Source organism: Odocoileus virginianus, chromosome X (assembly GCF_023699985.2).
Source record: "Odocoileus virginianus isolate 20LAN1187 ecotype Illinois chromosome X, Ovbor_1.2, whole genome shotgun sequence".
Taxonomy (NCBI): Eukaryota; Metazoa; Chordata; class Mammalia; order Artiodactyla; family Cervidae; genus Odocoileus; species Odocoileus virginianus.
The window spans coordinates 8,486,374-8,512,555 of NC_069708.1; the positions used below are offsets into that span (position 1 = coordinate 8,486,374).

General features: G+C 35.8%; 1 protein-coding gene across 7 annotated transcripts in view; it reads right to left on the reverse strand.

Moving 5' to 3' along the window:
- The window catches only part of DMD (dystrophin), a 2,261,655-nt gene that overhangs the window by 1,938,070 nt on the left and 297,403 nt on the right, over nucleotides 1–26,182 (reverse strand). For all 7 annotated transcript variants that reach the window (XM_070462101.1, XM_070462106.1, XM_070462102.1 and 4 more), the window contains exon 2: nucleotides 13,925–13,986. In XM_070462101.1, coding sequence (XP_070318202.1) covers nucleotides 13,925–13,986 — 62 coding nt within the window. The remainder of the gene's footprint in view (nucleotides 1–13,924; nucleotides 13,987–26,182) is intronic.

Genomic DNA, 26,182 nt, shown 5'->3' on the forward strand with positions numbered 1-26,182 from the left:
TTTGGAGGGGGTCATTGGAACCTCCAATTTACAACTTGTAAGTCAGAAGTACAGGTAGCAATCTGGACTTGCAATTGGCTTCTGAAGTCAGTAGAGGAAGGGGGTGTGTGGGCACTCTTGTAGGAGTGAACCCTTAACTTGTGGGATCTGACATGATCTCTGGGTAAACAGTGTCAAATTTGAGTTGCCTTATAGGACACCCAGGTGGAGAAGGAAATGGCAACCCACTCCAGTATTCTTGCCTAGAGAATTCCATGGACAGGGGAGCCTGGTGGGCTGTTGTCCATGGGGTCGCACAGAGTCAGACACGACTGAAGTGACTTAGCAGCAGCAGCAGCATAGGACACCCAGGATTTTCCGTGGCTCAGTGGTAAAGAATCATCCTGCCAATGCAGGAGGTGCAGAAGAAGAACCTGGAGGGCTACATCCATGCAGTTGCAAAGAGCTGGACATGACTGAGCATGCGTAGGAAGTTCAGGTGCTATCAGAGGACTGCTTGTTGATGTGGGGAACCACCCTCTTTTCCTACATTGGAGACCTACATTGGAAGTAGGTGTTAGAATTATTTCAGCTAGAAGTACCCATTGCTACCAGGTCTTCTCAGCTGACAGGAAATAGACTTTTAAAAATATATTTAAATAAATGTTTATTTTCCATTGAAATTTTCAAGTCAAATTTAACAAGCCAAAGTGCCCCATCCCGATTTTAAATTAAAATTTTGTATGCTTTCTTTTATCTCTTATCACTTCATTGGTATTTGTTAACAGTTTCTTTTTCATTTGTTTGTATTTGGCTATTTTTAGACATGGCTTAGCAACTAAACAACAAGAAACCAAGAAAAATGATGAACAGGATGTTTGGCTCTGGGGGTCAAACAGAGAAGAGTAGAGACAGGTCTTTGGAGAGTAGCTGCCTATCAGGATCAAGACCAAGCATTCTAGAAGGTGGTATGTATAGCAAGAGGCTTGAGTTCTCTTAAATTGAACACCTTGGACTATGACAATGGTAATCACACCTTATTCTGATGCTTTCTGCCCTTTTTTGTTTCTTTTTGACTTACACCGTAAGTATTTTTGTTATCCAGTACTTCACTCATGGCCACATGAGGTGTCTCATTTATTTCTCTAGTCACCAATTCTAACAAAGTTTAAGCTGTGCTTTCAAACCTGATTATTTTTTTACCCAACACATGTCTTGTAAAATCCTTTCAAATCTCATACCCCATTAAGCACAACATTACATAACCAAAATCCATTGGCTCTCATACCCAACTCAGCAGGATAAAAGCCTGTCAGACAAATGACAGCTTCATGTGTTCTTCTCAGAGGGATTCAATTGTTCTTGCCCTCACAAAAATATAAATGACAATCACCACCAATAATTGAATATTTACCATACATCAGGTATAATTCCATGTGCTTTGCATGCAGAGCATCTTTTAAATAAATATCTGATGGGGAAGTTGAGGCTTTGAAAGGTTTAATAATTTACTCAAGTTTACACACGCTAAGGGGTGAACTGGGAATTCTGAATTCAGGATTCTGAATCTCGTACTTGTCCTCATGACCACATTAAAACAAATATTTCAATATCTAAAATCAAAGTGATCAATAACCCTCCAAAGTATCTCTCTTTTCCTTTTTCTCTCATTTCTTCTCCCAATCTATAGTACCTGTATCAGCCTAGTGTCCTGAAAAACTACCTGATACTCATCAATGCATTCCTCGTTCTCCTTTTCCAACCATTAACCAAACTTTGTTGTCTCCATCTATCCAACCAGGTCATCCCCATTTATATCATTCAGGACTCATATCAGGATTTTGCCATGACTTGGTGGAAAGGTTCAGGAAGCACTTGGACATGTGGATCTTAAGCTCAGTTTTACAAATGCAAGTTTGGAAGTTTGCATACTCAAAAATCATTTGCTTAGTGCTTCCAAAGTTTCATGCCCAATTTTAGGTCCTGGGTAGAGGTGATGTTTGAGGATATGAAAGAAGATGAAAGAGAGTATTCAGAGAAGAAAGGACTGAGATCATTGCTGGTATGACTGACTTTGTTTTCTCGTCTCTTTCAAGTTTCTTTCTCCCTTTCTTCCTTCTCTGTTGCCATTCACTCCATCCTCTCAATAATCATGTATTGACATCACTATATACCAGGGAGTGTGTTCTAGGTTGAGTGCATAGTGATGACTGAGTCAAGGTTCAGACCCTCAAGAAGTTAATATATGCAAAATATATGTAAATATAATTATAATGCAGTCAACAATGGTTCTATATAGTAATTGCTATGAAGAAGGAAACTATAGGTAAATCAAGGCTGTCTCTGCTTATGATCCATTCTAGATCATAGGAGAAGAAAAGATCAGGTTAACTCTAGTGCAATTGTACTGGATTACATACACATTCATTCACACGATGATAGTGGTACCTTGTATTTTCTCTCTCTTTCTTTTTTTTTGAAAATTGGGATAACTTCCTTCCTTCCTCCTTCCCTCCCTCCCCTCTTTCTCTCTCTTTCTCTCTCCCTTTCCCCCTCTCCTTTGTTTCTTCTCTTCACTCCTCCATCCCTCACTTCCTTCCTTCTTTCCTTGTAAACTTGAGGTAAATTTCAGAAGCTGAAAATAAATACTCTTTCCATGAAAACATATCCAAATTAAAATTATTTTCCAAAAAAAAAAAAAATAAAATAAAATTATTTTCCATGATTTCTCATGAGAAATTTAACTGTACTTTTTAACCAAATCCTGTCCTGCAATAGTCTTTTTTTTTTAATCCCAGTAAACAGCCATCCTGTTCTCCCTTATGTTTAGGTTAAAATTGTTTTTCTCTACTCTCTCAATCTAGGTATCTTGTCCATCAGCAAACCCTGTTATCTCTACTTTCAAAATGTATACAAACCATGGCCATTTCTCCTCAGGTCCATGGTTAACAACCAAGTCCTAGCTCCACAGCAAAACCGAATGATTACACTAGCCTCTAGCTCACCTCTCATGTCTCGGGTGTAACTTACATTGTTTCTGTTGTTGATGTTGCTTAGTGGCTAAATCATTTCCAACTCTTTGGGACCCCATGGACTCTAGCCTACCAGGCTCCTCTGTTCATGGGATTTTCCAGGCAAGAGTACTGGAGTGAGGTGCCATTGCCTTCTCCCCACATTGCTCTAGTCACTGCTTAAGATTCTCAGCCTCCTAATCTACCATAATGGAGAAGCCAATGCCTTTACAAAGGTCAATTAGACCCTATCTGATTTGGCTTCCCAACACCAATTCAGCTGTGGCTCACAACACTCTTCCCCCAGTCACTCTATTTCAGTCACCTTTCTGTCCCTTGAACACATACAAGGACTTTTGTACCTGTCCTTCCTTCTGTCTGGAACTTTCTTCTGCATGACATCTGAATGATTCATTCTCTTCCTGCCTTCAGGTTTTGTATATGTCTCTTCAGAGAGGTTTTCTCAGGATCCACTGTAGAAAATAGCCACCCACCCTATTCTTATCCTTTCCTCATCCTGTTTTATTTTCCCTTTGAGTACCAACCACTATCCAAAATTCTATATTCCAGGTGCAGAGAGATAAAATAAGTTGACAAATAAATACAGGAAATGTCAAATACTTTGCTAAATGTTTCCTTGTTTAGTTTAGCTCATCTGGTTCGCAGAGCCCTACAATTAAAGAGATTTTTTTCTCTTTCATGCTATGCTCAGAAACCTAGAGCACCTGACATGTCACAGGTGCTCTATAAATAATAAATTAATGAATATAGACTTTATGTGTATTTATATAAAAACATGTCTTCTTAAATATAAATGATTATTATGAAGAATATGAGCTTAATGTATGGCTATAATATTCAAATTACTTATTACCTAATATAATAGTTGCAGGTAGTTTTAATAATAGGACCAGGTCTTACAAAAAGCACCATCCATTGACCATGTACCGGATTGACCACAAAGTTTGTTCATGATTTCCCATAAGATGTTATGGATAAACCTGAACAAACATTTTGGTCAACACAATATTTTGAAAAGATTGGTTTTCTGGGTGCCAAGTGAGCTAAATGAAAGAAGAAAACAGCAAATTCATCCATAATTTTCATTTGTCCTCATTAAATGACAGCTAATATTAAACCATGGGGGTGGTTTCACTCACATTTCTAATTAAGGGGTCTCTTGTGTACATCTGTCAGTGGGCTACAATCCTGGACAAGACTGAAAGTGATGACTTATTTACTGATCACCTATTGTCTACTTTTATTGTTAATTCTCTTTGTACATAGAATTAAGACAGTGAAATTAGTTTAAATTAGAGTAAGATTAGGCAAAGGACTTTTTAAAACCATACTCTGCCTTTTATTGTACATGAACTTTACAAATCTGCCTCTAGCTGCATTGCAAGAGAGATTTTTATTGCTGAACTTGTATCAGTGTATTCATGTTAGATTTGGTTTTAACTCTCTGTGTTCTGGCTACCATGATCATAATTGGATAGAGAATTCTAGGAGGCTAAAGGAACCCAGGTCAAGTCCAAAACATAACCCTTAATGGAGCACCAAGAAAGAGCCTCAGAATACCACTAAAATAAATTTCTCCTGCAGAAGCAAAGTAATGAACAAAAGAGAAGTTGAAGGACATGGTATATGCATTGGAAACTTTCTCTTAGTAAGAAAAACATATCATTGCCCATGAAATAATTGCCGTGAAAGAAAAAACAAGGAGATACCGTTGACAGTAATGCCTGGATGGGCTATTTTTTCCCCAGAACATAGAGTTCAACTATATTAATTACTTTCTTTATCACCTATCAAACCAGTCAATCCTAAAGGAAATCAACCCTGAATATTCATTGGAAGGATTGATGCTGAAGCTGAAGCTCCAATACTTTGGCCATCTGATGCAAAGAGCTGACTCACTGGAAAAGACCCTGATGCTGGGAAAGATTGAGGGCAGCAAGAGAAGGGGGCAACAGAGGGTGAGGTGGTTGGATGGCATCACTGACTCAGTGGACATGAGTTTGAGCAAACTCTGGGAGATAGTGAAGGACAGGGAAGCCTAGCGTGTTTCAGTCCATGATGTCACAAAGTGAAAGTGAAATTGAAGTCGCTCAGTCGTGTCCTACTCTTTGTGATCTCCAAAACTGTAGCCTACCAGGATCCTTGGTCCATGGGATTTTCCAGGCAAGAGTACTTGAGTGGGTTGCCATTTCCTTCTCCAGGGGATCTTCTCAACCCAGGGATTAAACCCGGGTCTCCTACATTGCAGGCAGATGCTTTACCCTCTGAGCCACCAGGGAAGTCACAAAGAGTTGGACAAAACGGAGCAACTGAATGACAACAAATCTGCTTATAGGATAGAGTTTTGAAAAATATTCTATCTACCTTTCTCAGATATGTATGCCAATCAGATATATATTAATTGAGACCTGTAATATAAGAACAGTATTATTAGCTTATATACATGTAATATATATATATATTGGTTGAGTTGGTTGAAAAATTTCTTCAGGTTTTCCTATACAATGTTATGAAAAACCCAAAGGAATTTTTTGGCCAACCCAACATTTTATATATATATGTTTGGTAGGTTTGTGAGTCTTTTAACACCAGTCCAATTCTATTACTGAGAAAAGATCCTGCTGGATAGATCTCAACTTCAATCAAGGATAGTGATTCTCAGCTGGAGAAAGATCATTCCCCATTGAGGCTTCATCAAAATCCTAGATGAAGTTTCCTTAAACCTTCTCTACTGTGGACCTGATTAAATTGCTCATGTTCTATAGCAGTTATTTCCAGTGTGGTCCCTGAAGCAGTAGCATCAGCATGTCTCTCCACTGCCTGTTCAAAAACCTAGAGTACCTGATATACAATAGATCTCAATAAACAATTAGTTGGTGAGTATAGACTATGTGTGTGTAGTGTAAACACCTGACAATTACTTTTCTGATGATAATGTAAGGGCTTGATATTAAGCTTTTGATTGCCAAGGCATCTACTTCAAAGGCATCTATTTGGAATAAGCACATTACCAGCTACATAACTAGATAAAGAGTCAGGCTGCCTCACCCATGCAAGTTACCTCTTTTAGAAAGCCTAGATAACTGAGAGTTTGATTTTTCTCTTCCAGGATTTAATTCCTACTCTTACATTTTAAGTTCACCAACAGCGAACCCACAAAAACAGAAGTACCCCACCCTTGACCCTAATAAAGGCAGAATCCCAAGTTTTCTCTCTCTCTACCTGTGACCTCACTATGTGGTCCTAGGCATGCCTTGTACCCTCCAGGTTTAGAGCAATAAACTAAAGTTTTTTTTTTCTTCAATGTTCCCTGATGGTTGTTGCTGAGATGCTTCTTGAAATAACAATAAAGAATCACAAGAACCAATGCAGTCACTACATTGACTACTCAAGAAGTATCTGTGGGGACCCCCACAGGTACTAAGGGATCAGGTGAGTGCCCCCAGTATTTCTAGCCAATAGCAACACTACTGATAAGCTGACTGACTCAAAACAGTGTATCACTGTGAAAGCATGTTTCCTTCAATATAAATGGTTGTTTATGAAGGATAGGAACTTAATTCACAGACATACTATTAAAATTATGTCTTCACAGTCTGACACAATAACTGCAGGTAATTTAAATAAGAAGAACACTTTCTACCTGGGAACTTCTTAAAAATCAAAGTTCTTGGGCCCCCCTAGATCCACAGAATCAGAAACTCTGGCTGTGGGTTCTAGTGATCTATGTTTTAACAAGCCCTGAAAGTGACTGTGATACAGCGTGATGATGAGTGTGTGTGATGTAAAACAACTCTACAAAAAAAGGTAACCCAATTACATTTTCATTTTAGATCCAGATGTCTATTCCCTAAGTGTAAACTATAGGCTTCAGATTCAATTTTGAAGGAAGAATTAGTGGTCCTAAGTAGGGAGGGCAGTCTAATTGCTCCATAACTGCCTTCTGTTGTAGAACTTCACATTTTTCAACCAGAAGTTGAATATTAACATGATCAAACTGATATCTCATTCTTGGCCCAACTGGCCCCAACAATACAATTATTCAGGAATGGCATCTTGCTCTCTCTCACAACCTCCATTCTCCACTCACACAGATCTCCTTGGCCACCTTTCATGTGATAGGCCAAACTTCTTTAAGTGTTCCATACTTCTGCATGCAATTCTTGTTGCCTCCACCTTTCTTTAAATTGTCTTTGCATGGACAATCTCAGATTAAATGTCACCTCTTTTCAAAAAGTTTTCCTCCTCTCTAAGCAATTAGTCATTTTTCCATCTACATTCTCATAGCACTTCTATTATATTAAGGGTCAAATTTTATTTTAATTATGTTATATCATTACTTCTTCCTTCAGATGACAATCTGGAGAAGAAATCATGTTGAATTGTGCCTTTTTCAGTGTACAGTACTATGCCAACTACAGAGTTGGCAATCAATAAGTATTTGTTGAATGCTGAAAGGTTATTTTAGCAACCATATAGCTCCAGTGGGACAGTACCAGAGTGCCAACTATTCTTCCCAAAATGAAAATAAATCTCTAAAGTAAATATATGTTGTTTTACTAGAAAGTTATGTAGGGCCCTAAGACAGAATAAATCGGATAACTAATGCATTTGCCTATCAGCTACTGAGAACTGGTTTTTGCCAGCAACAGTCATGCTAATTGATAAATATTTACATTTGCCAGCTAAATATGCTTGCCACTGAAACCATTCCATACTATGTAGGTATTGCAATCAACAACTTCATTTCTGTCATAAGATATTTCAGAACATAAAGCAAAACATGTATACCTTCTAACACTAGCTAGAATTATTAAGAGCTCAGTAACAGTGGATTGATAAAGAATAACATATTTCTAAGAAAGATGTGCAACATAAACAATAAATTATTTGTCTTTCATTGAAAACAGTGAGAATGATCACAATCTAATTTTCCTTTTATTAACTGAATGATATCCTTTGTTACTTGGGTACTTTGCAAAGATTAGATTCGGGAAAACATTCAAGGGAATGGTTCTCAATGGATTAGACCATTAGCATAATCATCTCTATTGCAAACACTAGACACATCATTCTCGAAGTCATCTTAACATTTTGTGTAGATGTCACGGAGCCCACATGCCAGTAAAGCAATATCTTGCATTTCTCACCAAATTATTTTAAATCAATATTTAAATTATTTCTTACACATAATAATTTGCTAATGTCTAATGGAAATAAAAATCAATATTAATAAGTCACAGTATCCACAATTTACTGATGATATTAAAAATTAGATTATGTCACTCACTAAAATATAACATGCAAAAGGTTTAAAATTTAATGTATTAGAAATCACTTGGAAAGAATCAACTAAACATTGATTGAGTTTTGGGGTTATTAAACATCCAAAGGTAGGCTAAAGTTCCTATTGGTATTGCAAGCATTAAATCTCTTCTCAAATTTTCAATGAACTCAAAATCATTTTCTATGTCTCATAAAACCTATCAATTGTGTGACGTGTCCCAAGAAAAATGCAGCATTTTGTAGATGGAGTAGTTGTCACAATAGTAACAAATATGGAAATATCATGGGGTTTAAAGTCCAGTTTCCTGGCTTCTAGCTTCATCTCTTCCCTTTACCTTGAGTAAGCCACCTAAATTTCATTAGCTCATCCTGAATATTTATCTCATGAAGTCAGTACAGCAACTAACCATGAAAGCATATCTCAAGAGCATTATTAACATAAGGCTATATGGGAACCAAAAAGTCCCTATTCTTCACTATTTCTGAAATGAGGATTTCTATAGTCTCCTATACCAATATTCATCTATCCAAAACAATCGTATCGAATAATTCAAGTGCTACCAAAGACTTCTATGGGCTTGTTATCATGATCCAGAGACTTAGTTCACTGCCTTTCAATCTCCCTAGTGACCTAATTCTTCCCGATACCAACTAGGAGGGAAAAACAGAAAGCTAGGAGCATACTGGTTTGTGTCTGTTCATATTTATGGTAAATCTTCCATGACACAGCAGCTGTGCTCTATTACTTCTGAAAGTCAGGCCCCTTGTACACAGTGGTGGTTTAGTCCTAATAAGTCATGTCAAGTCATGTCCTACTCTTGTGACCCCTTGGACTATAGCCCGCCAGGCTGTCCATGGGATTCTCCAGGCAAGAGTATTGAAATGGGGTGCCATTTCTTTCTCCTGGGGATCTTCCCAACTGAAGGATTGAACCCAGGTCTCCTGCATTGCAGGCAGATTCTTTACTGACTGAGCCACCAAGGAAGCCCCTCTTGTATTGTGGATATATATAAACTTGTTAGTACATAAATGTTTAGAACTGACACAGTGGAAAAGCACATACAAATTGTTATCTCTTGCACTGAAACAATGTTTTCCCCCTATGTCTCAGTATATATATATATAATCCTCCTTTTATATAATGAAACTGTTCAACTAATTTTAAATATATAACATGCTTACTGTGTGTGCCTGCATGTTTGTGTGTTTGTATATGTGTGTGTGTGTGTGTGTACTGAGGGCATGGATCAGCATAGAGAGTGTGGCAAGATGATGAAATATAAATATATGCTCTATTCTCTCTGTTCCATCCAAAGAGAGTAGCCAAAACCATCTTCAAGAAAGAAATGAGCAGGCATTGAAAGAAGTGCCTAAATATACTGCTCATTGAATTCAGAAAATATATTACATGACAGCAAAATTGGCAATATTTTGTTTTCTATTTATACCATTTTTTATTAATTTATGTATTATTTTACTTTACAATATTATATGTTTTCTCATAAAGCAGAACTATACATAAGAGGAAAACAAGACTCAGAGAATTTGAACTTTAGGTGTACCTTTCTGAAATGTCTTCAAGTGTGGATATAGTGATTTCTCCTAAGGCTCCATGGTACAGAGCTGTGTAAAGAAGCCTTGTTACTGACTCACAATTTTAGTGTGAATTTGTATTATATCATGCTCATGATACTGTCAAGATGGTAAATTATGGTGAATTCTTGGGAAAATATGTTGCTTCATGTTGTATCATATTGTATGAGATTGTATCTCATGTTATTGTTATCATGAGAGGGTGTATCTGGTGTTTTTGGCATAGGCATATACACTGCATGGGCTTTCCCTTGTGGCTCAGGAGTAAAGAATCCTCCTGTCATGCAGAAGACAAGAGTTCGATCCCTGGGTTGGGAAGATGCCCTGGAGAAGGAAATGGCAACCCATTCCAGTGTTCTTGCCTGGGAAATCCCATGGACAGAGGAGTCTGGCAGGCTACAGTCCATGGGGTTGCAAAGGGTTGGACAGGACTTAGTGACTTAGCATACAAGCACATACATTGTGGCAATGAAGACATATGTGTCAATGAAGACACTATCACATCATAAACCTTTGAGAAGTTCACAGACAAAATCAATTACACAGTTTTACTTCATATAAGTCCAATACAAAGTTGTCTACCACTTTTGGAAAAATTACAGAAAGTGAAGTTAGAAGATGGAAAAAAGTTAATCACTAAATCCAGCATCAGATCAAACCCTCATATAACTCACTGATAGATGGTTTAAATCTTTCAATTGATCTAGTATTAAATATTTTACCCCATAAATTGCTTTTTCCTCTAATGCAAACATCAAGGAAGTTTTATGACAAAAGTATTGGTGGTCATGATTTCAAAAGTGTACTTTCCTTAAATGATTTTTTGAAAGAACTTGTGTGAATGTGCAAGATTTTTATAATGTGAATTATATTTGTGGTATAGTAAATACTAAACATTTTTTAGGATTATAAAATAGCTATAAATTACAAGAAGAAAACATTTACCTTGAATTAATCTTACCTAGCAATGGCTTTGTGTTTATGTGGTGATAAATATTGTTTGCTTATCTTTATAGAATAGATGTGATAAATCACATTCTAGTAAAAATTTGGGGAATAGAAGGTTAATAGAAGACTTATTTTGAAAAAGAGATAGGGACTATTTTAAAATGGAACTGGAAAAAAAATCAGTTGGATTTACTACAAAGATACTTTAAGCTTCAAATGACACAAAATGATAAGGTTATATTTAATCACATTTTCCCCTTAAACTGTAGCTTTACAAAATAACCAGAAACTACTTTGCCGTCTCCCTATACTTTACAGGTATTATACAAAGGTGTATATGTGTATATATGCCTCGCTGATAAACCTTTTACCTCATCATATTCATCTTTATTGTTGTTGTATGTGTTTCTCTCTGTCCAATGTACCACACAGACAGATGATACTGTTTCACTGCTTTTTCTGTCTTTTTGAAGCCTTCCTCAGCTTTTTTTTTTCATTCAGAATGTCCACGTCTCTTAAATTTAGTATATACTTAATTATCTGTTCTACTGACCAAATGTATTTATTATACATATTTGGTGTACTAGTAATGATCAACGGGGTTATAAAGAAAACACACATTCTTGCGTTGCTCTCTGCTGTTCCTTCCTTTAGAGTCAATCAGTAGAGCTTGCTTCCTAAAGGTTTCTGGATTCACTCTAACTCAGTACTGCTTTCTCTGACTACCTAGAGACTACTTAGTATTACTCCATTTAGCAATTATCCAACATCTCTCAAATATGTATGTTCCATGAGATCAGAAAATTCAACTTTAAATTAATTTGGTGCCTCCTACAGGCCTAGACTTCTGCTCAATTCCAGGTAGCAGTGAAATAAATATATGTCAAATGACATATCTCACAGCTATGTTTATCTTTTGGTACCACCAAGTAGCTTAAACTGAATCAATTAGCTTTCTCTTCTCATTATCTTCAAAAGCATCTAGATAAAATTTAGTCATCCAACCTGAAGTCACAGCAAGAAAGAAACCAGGTAACATGGAAAATATCTTTCAGATCTCTAAATGAAAAATCAACACACACACACACACACTCTCTCTCATATAAATTTTATCTCTAAATAGCTTCCCTCTATTTTTATTAATATATTTATTTATAATCTTTATACCTAAGATATGCCCAAATATGAAGCTCAGACATTTAAAAGAATGGTGACTCTCCTGATCCAACTTTAATAGGTTCAGGGAGAATACTTTTAAAACAAATGAAATAAGTGGGAGTTTAATTTGGGGGGGGGGGGCTATTTGTAAAAAAACAGTAAACACACTCATGGGTGTGATTATTCCACAGCTTTTAAGATATGAGGGCTCCTTAGGGTAGGGAGTGCCTAAGACTGTGCTCACAACGTTTCACAGAATATAAGATATCAAACTACATTTGTTTATTAGCACATAAATTATGGTAAACAACACTTATAAATGTCAATGTACAGAGACTGATGATCTATTTAGATTTGTGGGAATGAGAATTCACAATGTCTATCATGTTTACATCCCTTATTAAAATAACTAATTAGTTTAATTCAAACATTCAGAGTAATTATTATTATTATTACATACATTATTATTATAAAAAAATCTTTTTATACTTTTGATTTGTTGATAGATTTGTTTGAAAGCTTTTACCTATTGTCTGCTACAAAGTTCTGATATTAAGAAAATTTCAATGAGGCCACTAGATACAGTAATTAAACCAGACACAGCTATCTGATAAATATTCTCAGAATTATGAGTTCCTATCCTAAATATTTCTGAGTTTATTTTTCATTTGTATTATTATAATTTTCTTTTTATATTATTTTCATGCCACTTACTTAAAAAATGTTGAGATTTTTAAAACATATTTCATTCCTATGTTTATTAAAGTTCTGTAATAGCTACTTATTAAATACCTCAGCAAGTAAATATAAATGGAATTTGATTAGTTAAAATTCAGTAACTTTACTTCTTGCCAATATACTAAAGAGCACCTGGTGCAATTCTGCTGTCAAATACCACAAAGAATGGATGATACTCTAAAACCTTTTGAAGTAGTAAAGGGAATACTTTTTAGACTGCATCTCCCAGTAGATTTTTTGGATCTACTGCCAAGATTTTCACAAAGTGAGATAGGCTCAAGAAAAGAGTAATTTCTATATATTAAGGGTGTCAGGCATTGTGCTAGAAATTCTCACACAGTGTGTCTCTTTTAATCATCACAATAACATGCAAAATAACATTATTACTATTTTGCTTCTCTTAAAGCCTTGCATATAGGATCCATATTTTATTAGCTTTATATTTCCGTTATGTGTATTTGACTGATTATACAGGCGTACACACACACACACACACACAAACACACAATAGAAGGATGAGGAAACTAACAAAACATTTGACTGATTTGCCCAATCCACAATTATTAAATGTAAATCAAGTCTTTCTAACCTTGAAACCCACAGCAAACCCCTTATATTTTACTCTTAATGGTAGCTTTCAAGGTAAGAATATTTTACCCTGTGTTCATGTAAAAATTATCTAGAATTGTGCTATTGATCACGAGTTAGTTGCATTTGCAAAATAAATAAATATTAGGAGTATGGATTGATGTCTACATATAAAGAGAAGAAACTTATCATTGGGGCCAAATAGCCTATTCATTTTTCCTGTACTTTGTAAAGATCAAGAAGCACCAATAAAAAGATTGTTTTCAGAACAATAGAGATTTCTCCTATCTTCTTCTAGTGTATGATATATACCAGCTACTTGACGAAGATTGCTGAAAAAAATCCTCTGGTGACTTATATTGTTAAAGAAATTAATATTATGAGGAAGAATCAAAGATATGTTTTATTAAATTAAATAATTTCTCTTTACCACATATTCTGTTGCTTCTTCCTTAATTAAAAGTCAATATAATATTCCCAGCTTTGCACAGTTAAAACAGACTATGAGGAAAACGATATGGACATTTAAATCACACACATACACAGTTCATTTTGAAAAATCAGCAACATGTTTCAATAGAGGAGCGACAGAATATCCTTACCTTAGAAAATTGTGCATTTATCCATTTTGTGAATGTTTTCTTTTGAACATCTTCTCTTTCATCTACAACATAAAAAGAAAAAAGAAAAAGAGATATCATTAAGAAGCAACTTTGGATATCACTCATATTTTATAACCGAAATAACTTTCTGTTAATATACATTAGTGTTATTTTATATTTAGCAGTAAATTCACTGATAATGAAATCGAACATGAGTGATGTTGCTACTGAGCATCCAAACTAAAATGAAATCTGAAAAATAATTGATACAGTCAAGTCCATATTCATTCAAATACTACATAAAAGCATTTAAAAAGAGACAATTTATTAATAGTGGTGCTTCCCTGGTGACTCAGGGGTTAAGAATCTAATTGCCAATGCAGGAGATGTGGCAGACCCCTGAGTCTGGAAGATCCCTTGCAGAAGGAAATGGCCACCCACTCCAGTATCCTTGCCTGGGAAATCCCATGGACAGAGGAGCCTGGTAGTGACAATCCCTGGGGTCACAAAAGAGGTGGACACGACTTAGTGACTAAACACCAACAAAACAACTATGATGAGTAGATGCTCCAGTAGAATCAAAAGAAATAATTGTCTGTTATTTCGTCCCAGAAACTATTCCTGAGCTTTTTCCTCTTGCCCCATTCCCAGTCCATCAGGAAATTATTTTTCCCTCCTTTGTAATACCTGCATACTCTAACACAGGCCCCTAACATAGCTATTTCCCATTATAGGAGGGGTTTCCTGATGATCAGGAGAATGGCTTGCTTATCTCTGTACCCCAGAACCTAGCATATTGTCTGCACAAATTAAGAGCTCAGAAAATATTTGATCAATATGTGAATGCATTAGAGGAAGGGGGATCGTAAAACTACAAAATTTCTAGCACTTCTCTTCATCTAAAAGTCAGGAAATTTCAAATCAAAATGCAAATGATACTCTTCATGGATTATGTATACAAATATACTCAAAGGAAAAACCCCCAAGGACTTCTTACACCAAGAGATTAGGGTGGAAAATTATTAAGAAAGAGCTTCACAGAATTCAAGCTTCTAAAAATTATCTCTTTTTCCAAAGCCGGAAGTTAGTATTGAGTCCAATGGACAGGAAAATCATCAATTGTGATTTATTAAAATGCTTTTTTGATGCTGAAGCTTATCTTGAAATTACTATATATGCAATAATATTAGTCAATGTTGAATAAATCAGTGTATGTGAGAGAGACTTAAAATTGAGACATTTCATATTTTATTTACATGGGTCAAAAGAACCCTTATTGAAATGCCCTCAGGAAATAACCTCATTTGCTCTCATATTATTTTTCAGTAGTCAATCTCCACTGCTTCTGAAAACAGATGATACACAGTAAACAATCACTTTCCTATGACACACATATCTATGCATTAAGAATGTCTGTTTATCTTTAAAGAGTATTATTAATCCATAAGTAGATATTCTTAAGCAATATAAAAGAGAATAGTGGAAAAATAATAAACCTAAAATCATTTTCCTAAATGAGAAAATGTTATTTAGCATCACAAAATACTCCCTCCTTATTTGTGTTACTCCCACAAGCTACTGTGTATGGTCAAATATCAACATTATTCACACAGTAGAGGATACATGATAGCTATAACATAGAAATCTTGCCTTTGTTGACAAGTGTGAATAAATAAAAATAGATACTAATAGCTTTTAAACCTAATCTAGCCTCTTTTGAATATTACTGCCATAAATCTAATACTACTCTTTATAATAATAATAATAATAATAAACAGAATTTCAGATGGTCAAGATTTAACCCTTTTCACTGACTTGCTATAAAGAAAGACAGGTATAAAAAAAAAAAGAAAGAAAGACAGGTATGTACAAGTCTGTACAGGCATACACATATATTCACAAAAGTTAATGACCTTATTTGCAATTCTACTTATTTTTCCTACATGTTCATATATACCCTATCTGTCAGACATGGAAGAATGAATGAGTGATTTGAAAGCATTCTTCCAGAGGTTTTTAAAACATACCCAAACATCTTCACCAAAAGCTGAATATGAGGGTGTTTTGAAGAGATTTGTTCCAGATGCTTTTAAATGAAAAGCGGGTAGTGAAGCAATATTTTTATTGTTTTTGATTATATGTACAAAGAACAATTTTTAGATAGGCCTTGAAGGCAGAAGGGAAACCTTGACATTATGTGCAAAATATGCATTTGCTGTGTAAAAAGCACTAAATGTGAGCTTCATCATATAAATATATTCACTAAATGTACTCTTGTGCCTCTTTCGCTTTTAATGCAAGAAAAACATGCCTTCCATGAATTACCTGCTGATGTTTTCTTTTGGTATAGTAACATATTTTCTTTAAAATGAAAAATATTAATAATACTAATTTTATCATTATTATAAGATATAACATTACTATCTTGTTGTTTACAAGGTTGTTTTACATACGCTATTTCAATCAGCCCATATGTAATTTACCATTTTATACTTTAAAACTATAAGCTCAGAAAGAATAAAACTGATAAGTGACAGAGATGAGCTGCTATAGATTATTTGAATCAAAGTCCATGACTTTTCACAGTGACCATGTTACATTATGACTGTATAGATAATATGGAATGCTACAAGGTGATCAGAATCATAAAAGGTGACCATATTAACACAAATAAAAAATAGTCATGAATTTAGAGCCTTATTTTGAACAACCCAGCATGTTCCATGTATGTTGTAACCTATGTGAATGATACCCTGGAATTTTAGAGTGAACAACCTGCATGTCTACATGTATTTACCTAGAAGTGAAAACTGAACCATTTAATGATACCGTATGATTTGTTAATATTTTATATAATAATGGTCTTATATTTGCTAATTAATATTTGTTGTTTCAATTTTTGTCATATATCAGTGTAACAAAAATATTTTAACATACAAGGATCACCAAAAGTTATGTGTCTGCACATTACAGTCCTCCCAAAACATGAATTTTACTTAGCCTCAATAATATTTTGCGTTTTTTTTTTTAACTTATTTTGCCATAAACATCATATGGGGTACTTTTTCCTTTTGTTTGTTATTAGAGATTCCATCATAATGAACATTTTCATGAATTATTTTCCAACTTCTGCTGTATAACAGTCTTAGAAGAAATTACTGAGTCAACATCATTGAAAATTTTATGGTTTTTACTAAATAATGTCATATTGCTTTCCTAATGGTCATACCAATTTTTAGTGGTATCGGAGTGAGTTTATGCTGTTGATAGCAGATTTTTTGCTTGTATTTTTGGACAAATGTGGTTTTATTAAATATAAAGAGATAGCTGATGCTTGCTATAATTTGAATCTGCTTGATTACTAATGAAGTAGAACACAATTTATACATTTATTTATTCTATATGTTTCTACTTTTTCCAAAATACTAGTTTATATTCTCTGCTCATGTATCTATCAAGCACTTGATAAATTAAAATTAATTAGAATGAAGTCATATATTAGTAGCTTTTAAACATTTCAAGTCATGGATTCCATTTGATCATCTGATAAAAAATGATAATCCTTTTCTATAGAAAAAAAATGCCTATACATACATATTTACATACAGGTTCATGAGGTTAACTGACCTCCCTGCCAAAGATTCCTAATACCATGAAATCCAAGTTAAAAATCACTATTGTAAATTAAGCTACTTATGCTTAGTCAATGAACGAATATATTTTCTCAATTGGTCTTTTTTTTCAATTTTTGTTTTTCTTATTATGCTAAAATTTTATACTTGTATATAGTTAAATCTGGGCTTCCTTGATAGCTCAGCTGGTAAAAAAAATCTGCCCGCAGTGCAGGAGAGCCCGGTTCAACACCTATGTCGGGAAGATCCCCTGGAGAAGGGATAGGCTACCCACTCCAGTATTCTTGGCCTTCCCTGGTGGCTCAGATGGTAAAGAATCCACCTGCAACTTGGGAGACCTGGGTTTGATCCCTGGCTTGGGAAGATCCCCTGGAGGAGGGCATGGCGACCCACTCCAGTATTCTTACCTGGAGAATCCCATGGACAGAGGAGCCTAGTTGGGCTATAGTCCATAGGGTTGCAAAGAGTTGGACATGACTGTGTGATTAAGCACAGCACAGCATAGTTAAATCTATTTCTACTATAATTTCTCATATTATTTAAAATTTGACCATTTTAAGCATGATTACCTATACATTCATAGTTAAAGTCGACACATATAAACCTATATACATAAATTGTTACAGAGCTTATAGAGACTATTTTGATAAGAGTATGTTGTAGATACACAATCTATAGTGGGAGATATTAACACGAAATCATCAAGAAAGACAAGAAAAGAATCAAGTGAAAACTCTTTTATCAGGAAGTGACTATATACTCCTGTTTAATCATTTCAAGTAACATATATTTTATTTCATTTCATCTAGGGTTTGTTTATGAGTGATTTTCTTCTACTAATACAAATATGCCTGAGTATAACAATATGAGAAGAAAGGAAGAAAAATCCCTCTTAGAAAAATTTACATAACAACTGTTCTGTGGAGATATCAAAGAATGAAGAACTACTAGTTCCTATATTATAAAAAGTGACCAACATTTTATTTTATTCTCTCTGTGGGGAAAACCCATATAAAATTAGCTTTATGCCATACACAAAAACTGTATTTCACCTCAGAATCAATTAACCCTTTCTAATAAAATCTTTTTATTCAATAGATCTGTTCTTTCATATTTTTTAAGATTAGCATAAAGACCTTTCACCCTGTTATTAAGTTTGATATCCCTGAGACCCTCAATCCCCTATAAAAGTGGGATAATTAAATTGTGACCTTAGTGATTCACAGGAGTGAGTTACTGCACAAAAATGATACTGGGCAAACTGAGAGAACGTAAAATTAAGGCACTAGGTCTCAATTTCCATTGTAAAACTTATTAGTTTGGTGGCCTTTACCTGTGAATTGAGGACATTCATTGCTTTTTGACTCATGGAACTCCTGTTAAGATGTCATGAATTCATTTATTTATGCAATAATGTATAGAAAATATTATATACAGAATGCTTAGTATATGCTGGTCACTGTACCAATTATCAAGAAGATAAACAAAACTCCTTTTTTACCAAAGTTCACAACATAGTAGAAAATGACATATGATGGGTAAATATTAAACTTTTTGCATAATTAAGGGTAAATACATTCAAAGGGTACTTCGGGAGCACAAAGAAAGGGATATTATGTAGCCACATGGATATTAGGGAAGACATTTTCTGGAAGGTGATGGCTAGGTTTAACCTAGAAAGATGAGCAAAAATAAGGAAAGAAGAAAAGGTGCAAAGGCAGGGATGAATCTTATTGTGAAGATACCAAGGGCAAAGGCAGGGAAATAGGAAACCAAAAGCGCATGCTCTCCATTATATGCAATTCTCCTGCACTCTAAAAATGGAAGAAGGGAGCAGAATGGGATGAAATTACAAGGAGAGCTGGCAGTAAGATTATGGGTAGTCTCCACGACATAATCCCTTATGCTATTACATGAGACAACATGAGTGAAATCATTTAAAAAATTGGGGGAAAAAACCCACCCAGTTATAAGAATTGCAGAAATTATCCTTATTTCACAGGGCAGTTAATCACAATCTTTGCTAGGAAAATAGTTTTTTTAAACATTACCAATACTTCCTTGGGTGCTAGTTGATGTTAACTGAAGAGTCTCATCTCTTAAGTTACCCAGAAAATAGAAGTTTAGGAGGAGAAGGAAACATTAAAGTTGAAAACAATTTAGAAATGCACATAGGGAAGAAAAACGAAGGGACATGAGTTTATTTCACCTTAAAGAGAGGACTATTAAGCAATATGGAAGAGCTATTAGAGTCAGTCCATTCTCTGCTTCCACCAAAAATGAGAAAAAAGGAAATGAGAAAAGGAGAAGACTAATGGTAAACATTAGATAGGATTATGTGATACTGTGGAACATTATGAAGGAAGGCTCCAAACTCAGGACATATTTAGAAAATGGGTTTACCATGTTATTAATGCTACAAAATGGCAATGCAAAGTGGAGGAGAGTAGAACGGAAATTGGCATGAAAAACACTTCCATTAAATCTGAGTAAAAGCTTTTGATCACAGGATTATAGAACATTGGGCTGAAGGTGACATTCACGGTCATTTTATAATGAGGTGGTCTAAAATAATTAAATTACTGTACAAAGAAAAGAAAAAACAGTGTCAAAAAATGTTTCCTTATTCCCCACTCGCTGGACAGTCAGTGTAATACAGTTTCCACTGTTCATCATCCTATAAAAGATTTTCTTATTAACATTGCCTATATCCTTTCTAATTTCCAGGACAGTGATTATCTGGGTTATAACTGTCTTCCCAAGCAATAAGCATTGAAAGTGTGACATAGTAGAGCTCAATAAAGGTATTTTCAAGTTACTGGAGACCAAATTAACTTTTCAGAACTCTTCTCATTTTTCCTCTGTACAGATACTGATTCTGTTAACTTGTAGAGAGAATTATGGTCCTCCAAAGATGTCCACATCTTAGTCCCCAGAATCTGTGAATAGGTTTTGTTAAAATTTAATTGTTTTAAAATAGACTAAATATAAATTATTTTAAAAGAGAATTATGGTTGCAGATGGAATTAGATGTGCTAACCAGCTCATACTGGACAGTGAGATTATCTTGGGTTATCTGGGTGGGCCCAGCATAATAACAAGTTTCCTTAAAAGGGAGAGAGAGGCCCAAGAGAGCAAATCAGAGAGATGGCAGAGAGACTTGGCCCGATGTTGATGGTTTTGAAGATAGAGGAAGAGGGTCATGAGCTAAAGAACACGAACAGCCTCCAGAAAACGGACAAGTCAAGGAAACAGATTCTCCCCAGGAGCTGCCAGAAGGCACACAGCTCTGCTGACCCCTCATGTTAGCCCAACGAGGCCAATTTCAAACTTCTGACCTGAAGTTCGGAAGAACTGTTTGATTATAAATTTGTGTTGTTTTAAGCGGCTACATTTGTGGTCATTTTTATAGCATCAAGAGGAAACTATTACAGCCTTTCCTCTTTAAGACTATCCATTGAAATGACACATACATACTGACACCTGCTAGGTGGTAGAAATTCAACTGTGTAAAAGAATTAAGTTCCTACCCTTTTGGTCTTACAGTGTAGCGAGAGAAACATACCCTAAAATGAAGAGATAGTAGATACATCAATAAGTTCCCAAATACAGAAAATATAGAGCTTTGTCATAAGCCTCTAGGAAGGGAACTAACTTGACAAACCCAGTGCCTCCTTGATGAAGTGACATCTCAGCTGAGTTCTGAATGTTAATCAAGAGTATGGTGGTTTAGTCACTAAGCCATGTCTGACTCTTGCAACCCCATGGGGGTAGCCCACCAGGCTCCTCTGTCCATGGGATTTCCCAGGCAAGAATACCAGCATGGGTTGCCATTCCCTTCTCCAGGGGATCTTCCTGATCCAGGGACTGAACCTGCATCTCCTGCATTGAAGGTGGATTCCTTACCTATTGAGCTTCCAGGGAAGCCCAATCAAGTGTCCAGAAGCAAAAAAAAAAAAAAAAAAAAAAAAAAGATTATAGAAGCATACAAGGCGGAAAAGAACTCAAGACAATAAAAAGAGCAGGTGCAGCTATTTGTATGTGAAAGAGAGCGTGTGGTCCTTTTCTGGAACTAGAGAAAGAGGAGGAGGATGAAAGTGGCAGAGATGAGTCTAAGAAAAAGATAAACAATCAGCCTAATTATAAAGAGCCTTAAACTTTAGCTAGAAGGCAGTTAGAAACCGAACCAGAATTGAAGTAGGGGGATGGCAATATAGGTTTGCTTTTAGAAATGATTTCACAGTATGGGCAATATGTTAGGAGAGGTTACTGGAATCATCACTGACTCAATGGACGTGAATGTAAGAAAACTCCAGGAGATAGTGAAGGACAGAGGAGCCTGGCGTGCTGCAATCCATGGGGTCACAGAGTCAGACATGACTGACCGACTGAACAACAATTGGAGAAGGAAATGGCAACCCACTCCAGTGTTCTTGCCTGAAGAATCTCACGGATGGGGGAGCCTGGTGGGCTGCTGTGCATGGGGTTGCAGAGAGTCGAACACGACTGAAGCGACTTAGCAGCAGCAGCAGCAGCAGCAGTGATACGATCACTTCCTTTATTTTTTCTTTTTGGCCACACCATGCAGCTTGTGGGATATCAGTTCCCCAACCAAGGATCAAGCCAGACCATGACAGTGAAAGCCCGGGAATCCTAACCATTAGGCCAACAGGGAACTCATAGGTATGACTGATAAGAACTAATTATTAATTAGAGGTGGAGGTAAGGAATTTGGGAGAGGTAGAGCCAATAATGTTAAATTATTCAAATTGGAGTCTAGAGTGCTCAGGAAGAGCCCTGGGTCTGTACATATAATGAGAGTATGGGAATAACTGGGATAATGAGTTTGGAGTGTTTTGGGACAAGAAGGATATAGGTGGTAGGTAGTTACATACTGGAACCTAAAGTGCAAGAGAGAAATCTGAGTTGAAAAGAAAATGTAGGAGTTACAAGTCAACGGGAAGGTACTAACTGGAATCCCTATCAGTTCAGTTGTTCAGTCGTGTCCAGCTCTTTGCCACCCCATTGACCACAGCACACCAGGCTTTCCTATCCATCTCTCTAGTGAATGATATTACTAGAAAGAGTGTACAAGCTTTCTGATCTTCTGAAATATCATTGATTCCTGGTTCTCCTTCCAATACAAGGGCTGTCTGCTAATCTGTTCCAGTGACCTGTTTGCCATTCACCCTGACAATGTTGGCATTCTCCCAGGGTCCTATCTATCTTTTGTGTCTTCTTGTCTTGTTCTACTATGCTTATTCTTCCTAAGCAAAGTGACTTCCTCTCTCCCTCCCCAACCACCACTATATATTGATACTGATGATACCTAAAGCTATATTTTTCATTTTGATTAATGTCCTGCTCTTCACACTGACGTAGCTGACTCCAGTTTATACCTCTATCTAGATGTCCTGCAGGAACTTTAACAATATCATTCATCTTCCCAAATAAATTCACATATCCAACTCCTCCTGCCAATTAATGGCACCATCATCCATCTAGTAATGAAATAAGTAACTCGTGAGTTAATATGCAAGTTTGAAAAATGCTTGTCCTGAGGTTAGAAGCCAGATACAAGGGCTTTCACAATCTGACTCCAAATGCCTTTCTAAATTTAATATTTATCGTGCCTGTTGGCGCTCACACACACACACACACACACATACCCTTTAACCCTCTGCACACATACCTACCAGGTCTACCCTAGCCACACATGCCAAATGTCTCCATGAATAAGCCACACACTTTCTCATTATAGTCTCTTGTGCATGCAGTCCTTGGAATATCATCTAAGAACTCTCACTCTTAAGATCAAATTCAAATGTAAAGAATTTCATAATCAGCCTTATCTCCTTGGAAGAAGTCATCAATCAATTCTTCTGATATATATGTACTCTAGTATTTTTCAAACTATATTAATAGTATAGTAAATAGTTTGAAGTGGAGTCGCTCAGTTGTGTCCAACTCTTTGTGAGCCCATGGACTGTAGCCCACCAGGCTCCTTTATCCATGGGATTCTCCAGGCAAGAATACTGGAGTGGGTTGCCATTTCCTTCTCCAGGGGATCTTCCCAACCCAGGGATCAAACCCAGGTCTCCCACATTGCAGGCAGACGCTTTAACCTTCTGAGCCACCAAGGAAGCCCTGTAAATAGTTTACACTCTTCTGTATAGCATCTTACACACCACCCATCACCCTCTATATGTGACCACACTTAGAATGGAAGATCATTATGTCTTTTTAACTCCTGGTGTTCAACATGGTACCTTCAAGCAGAAACAGGTTCTTAATAAGAACTGGTTGAACGAATCAAATGATCAACTGTTCCATAATTAAATTCCACATCTAATGAGTCCCAGGCCAATGTTTTATTTTTCTTGCCACTTTGCCATACTGCTCAAACTGCTCTGTTAATTATACACTTTCTGTCTTCATTTCCAAAAATATCCATTGAGCACCCACTAGGTATAAAATCATGTTTCAATATCTTCTCTCATAATTTGGTATTTGGACTGAAGCACTTATTTTCATCACTACATGGAATGAGAAATAGAGAATATTTATTGCAAAAAATTTGCCTTGATTTTTCTAGGTGAATTACATTCTGGAATATAATGAAATTGCTCTTTACTTCCTCTTGACTGTTGTGGCTTCTAACACAATGTAAGATGCTACAGATGACCTGTCTGACCCTTTACCTCCCCTGAAAATGTTACTTCTTTCTCATGTAGGTCAACTACTTTTTATGGTAGGGAGTTGATGGGTTCAGATAATAATTTGAACAACTATGTCAGCTCATATTACATAAAAGTTCCCTCCCGTATGCTGGCACTTAATCATAGAATTTAAGGTATATTAGCAAACTGGAGTTATGGTCAGAACCTTACATAACCACACCACTGCATATTCATAAAATAACCAATAATACCATATATATTGAAAACTCAATGCAAAAATTGCAGAACTATTTTTATATGGTTGTAGAATTTACCATGAGATGGGCCTAATAACAATGAGGCTATTGTTATTGTAACAAAGAGAAAATTGGGACTACAAGAGTATACAAAAAGTTAGCATGAGTTAGGAGAGTGCTATGTGGTAGGTGGTGCAAATTCCATTCTGACACCAAGAATATGTGTCAGCTACAGTAAGGGTCAATACTTAAACATGTTTGTTCCAGCATTAAATAGCCTGGCTTAAAACTCCAGCTCCACTTCTCACTAGCTGTATGACCTTAGGCAAGTTACTTATCCTGTCTGTGCCTCAGCACATCATCTGTGTCAAGAGAATAAAAACCCTGGTACAGAATTGTGAAGATGAAATGTGACAGATCTATAGTGCATATTAATAGTGAAAATTTAAAGAAAGATCAAGAGAGAAAACCTTTACAACTTGATTGCTGGTTATACCATGACTTCTTGTGGGCTGTCTGTATAAATTGCATTACCTTGCAAAATACACACAATTTCTAGGTAGGAGTCATAGTAACAATATGAAAATCTTACTGTTAATATGACTCCTACCTAGAAAAGTATTTATAAATGTGCAGTAATTAGAGTCTCCTTGATTTGAAAGATAAGAAAGAATATAAAATTATATTAGTATAAATTACACCCTCTCATGACCCAAAGAATGAAATGTTTTTATCCATAATGGGAATAATAAATATCTTTGCAGTGCATTATTATTTATGAAGTAATTTCAAATATCTTATCTTATTTGATCACAAACATGTGTAGACTTTTTATGGGTAAAAAGAAGTTACTATTAATTAGTATGCAAACTTGAAATACACAGTAGTATGTCATGAAAAAATCATTTATTTTATTAAAAACAATAATTATGGACAAATTATGGCAGAATAAATAAAAATAGATCAAGGGTTCTTATGTAATTTAGAGGTGGAATGAAATACTTGGATACTGTTGCAGAACCACTAGCTAGAAGCCTGCTTTCATACTGCAGCCTAGTCAGTTTTAAAGTGCTCAATGTATCTACTAGAAAATTTTAAAAATACATTATTCTGTGGTTTATTTTTACCTATCTTAATGATTGTAAAACAGTTCTTTTTGAAACAGAAAAGCAATCAGCCAAATGCGCACAATGGTCATTCCCAAATGTCTGTGTCAATGAGATGCTTTATAAACAGACCTGGGGTCCTTTTCTGGACGTATTACAAAGGGATATTTAAATCACAAGGTACATTTGCTAAACTTGCACTGTAAAGGTTAAGAAAATGGTAGAGTAGATATAGCTCATGTCTCATGCTTTATTTCCTTGGCCCAGCCCTGAATTTATCTGTGAATGTCAACAGATTCTGTGGATGTTGAAGACTTCCCACCTGAAGCATTCACATCTCTCTGCATCTTTGCATTAGGGCTTTTCCTAATCCTAGGAGCATTTGGTAAACCCATCTGCGGGGCAGCCCAGAAGTGACAGAGATCTAATTCCTCCAAGTGTAACCCTCAGCAAATGAGGGACAGAAATCTACGGATAAAATCCCAGTAGAACAATTGTTGGCCATGTTCTCTCAGGCTCCTATTCAATGGCCCACAGTAGTTCTTAGATTATCTGTTCTCCATTTCCTGACTCACTATGCCTATCTCTCTCTTGTGCTACCAGG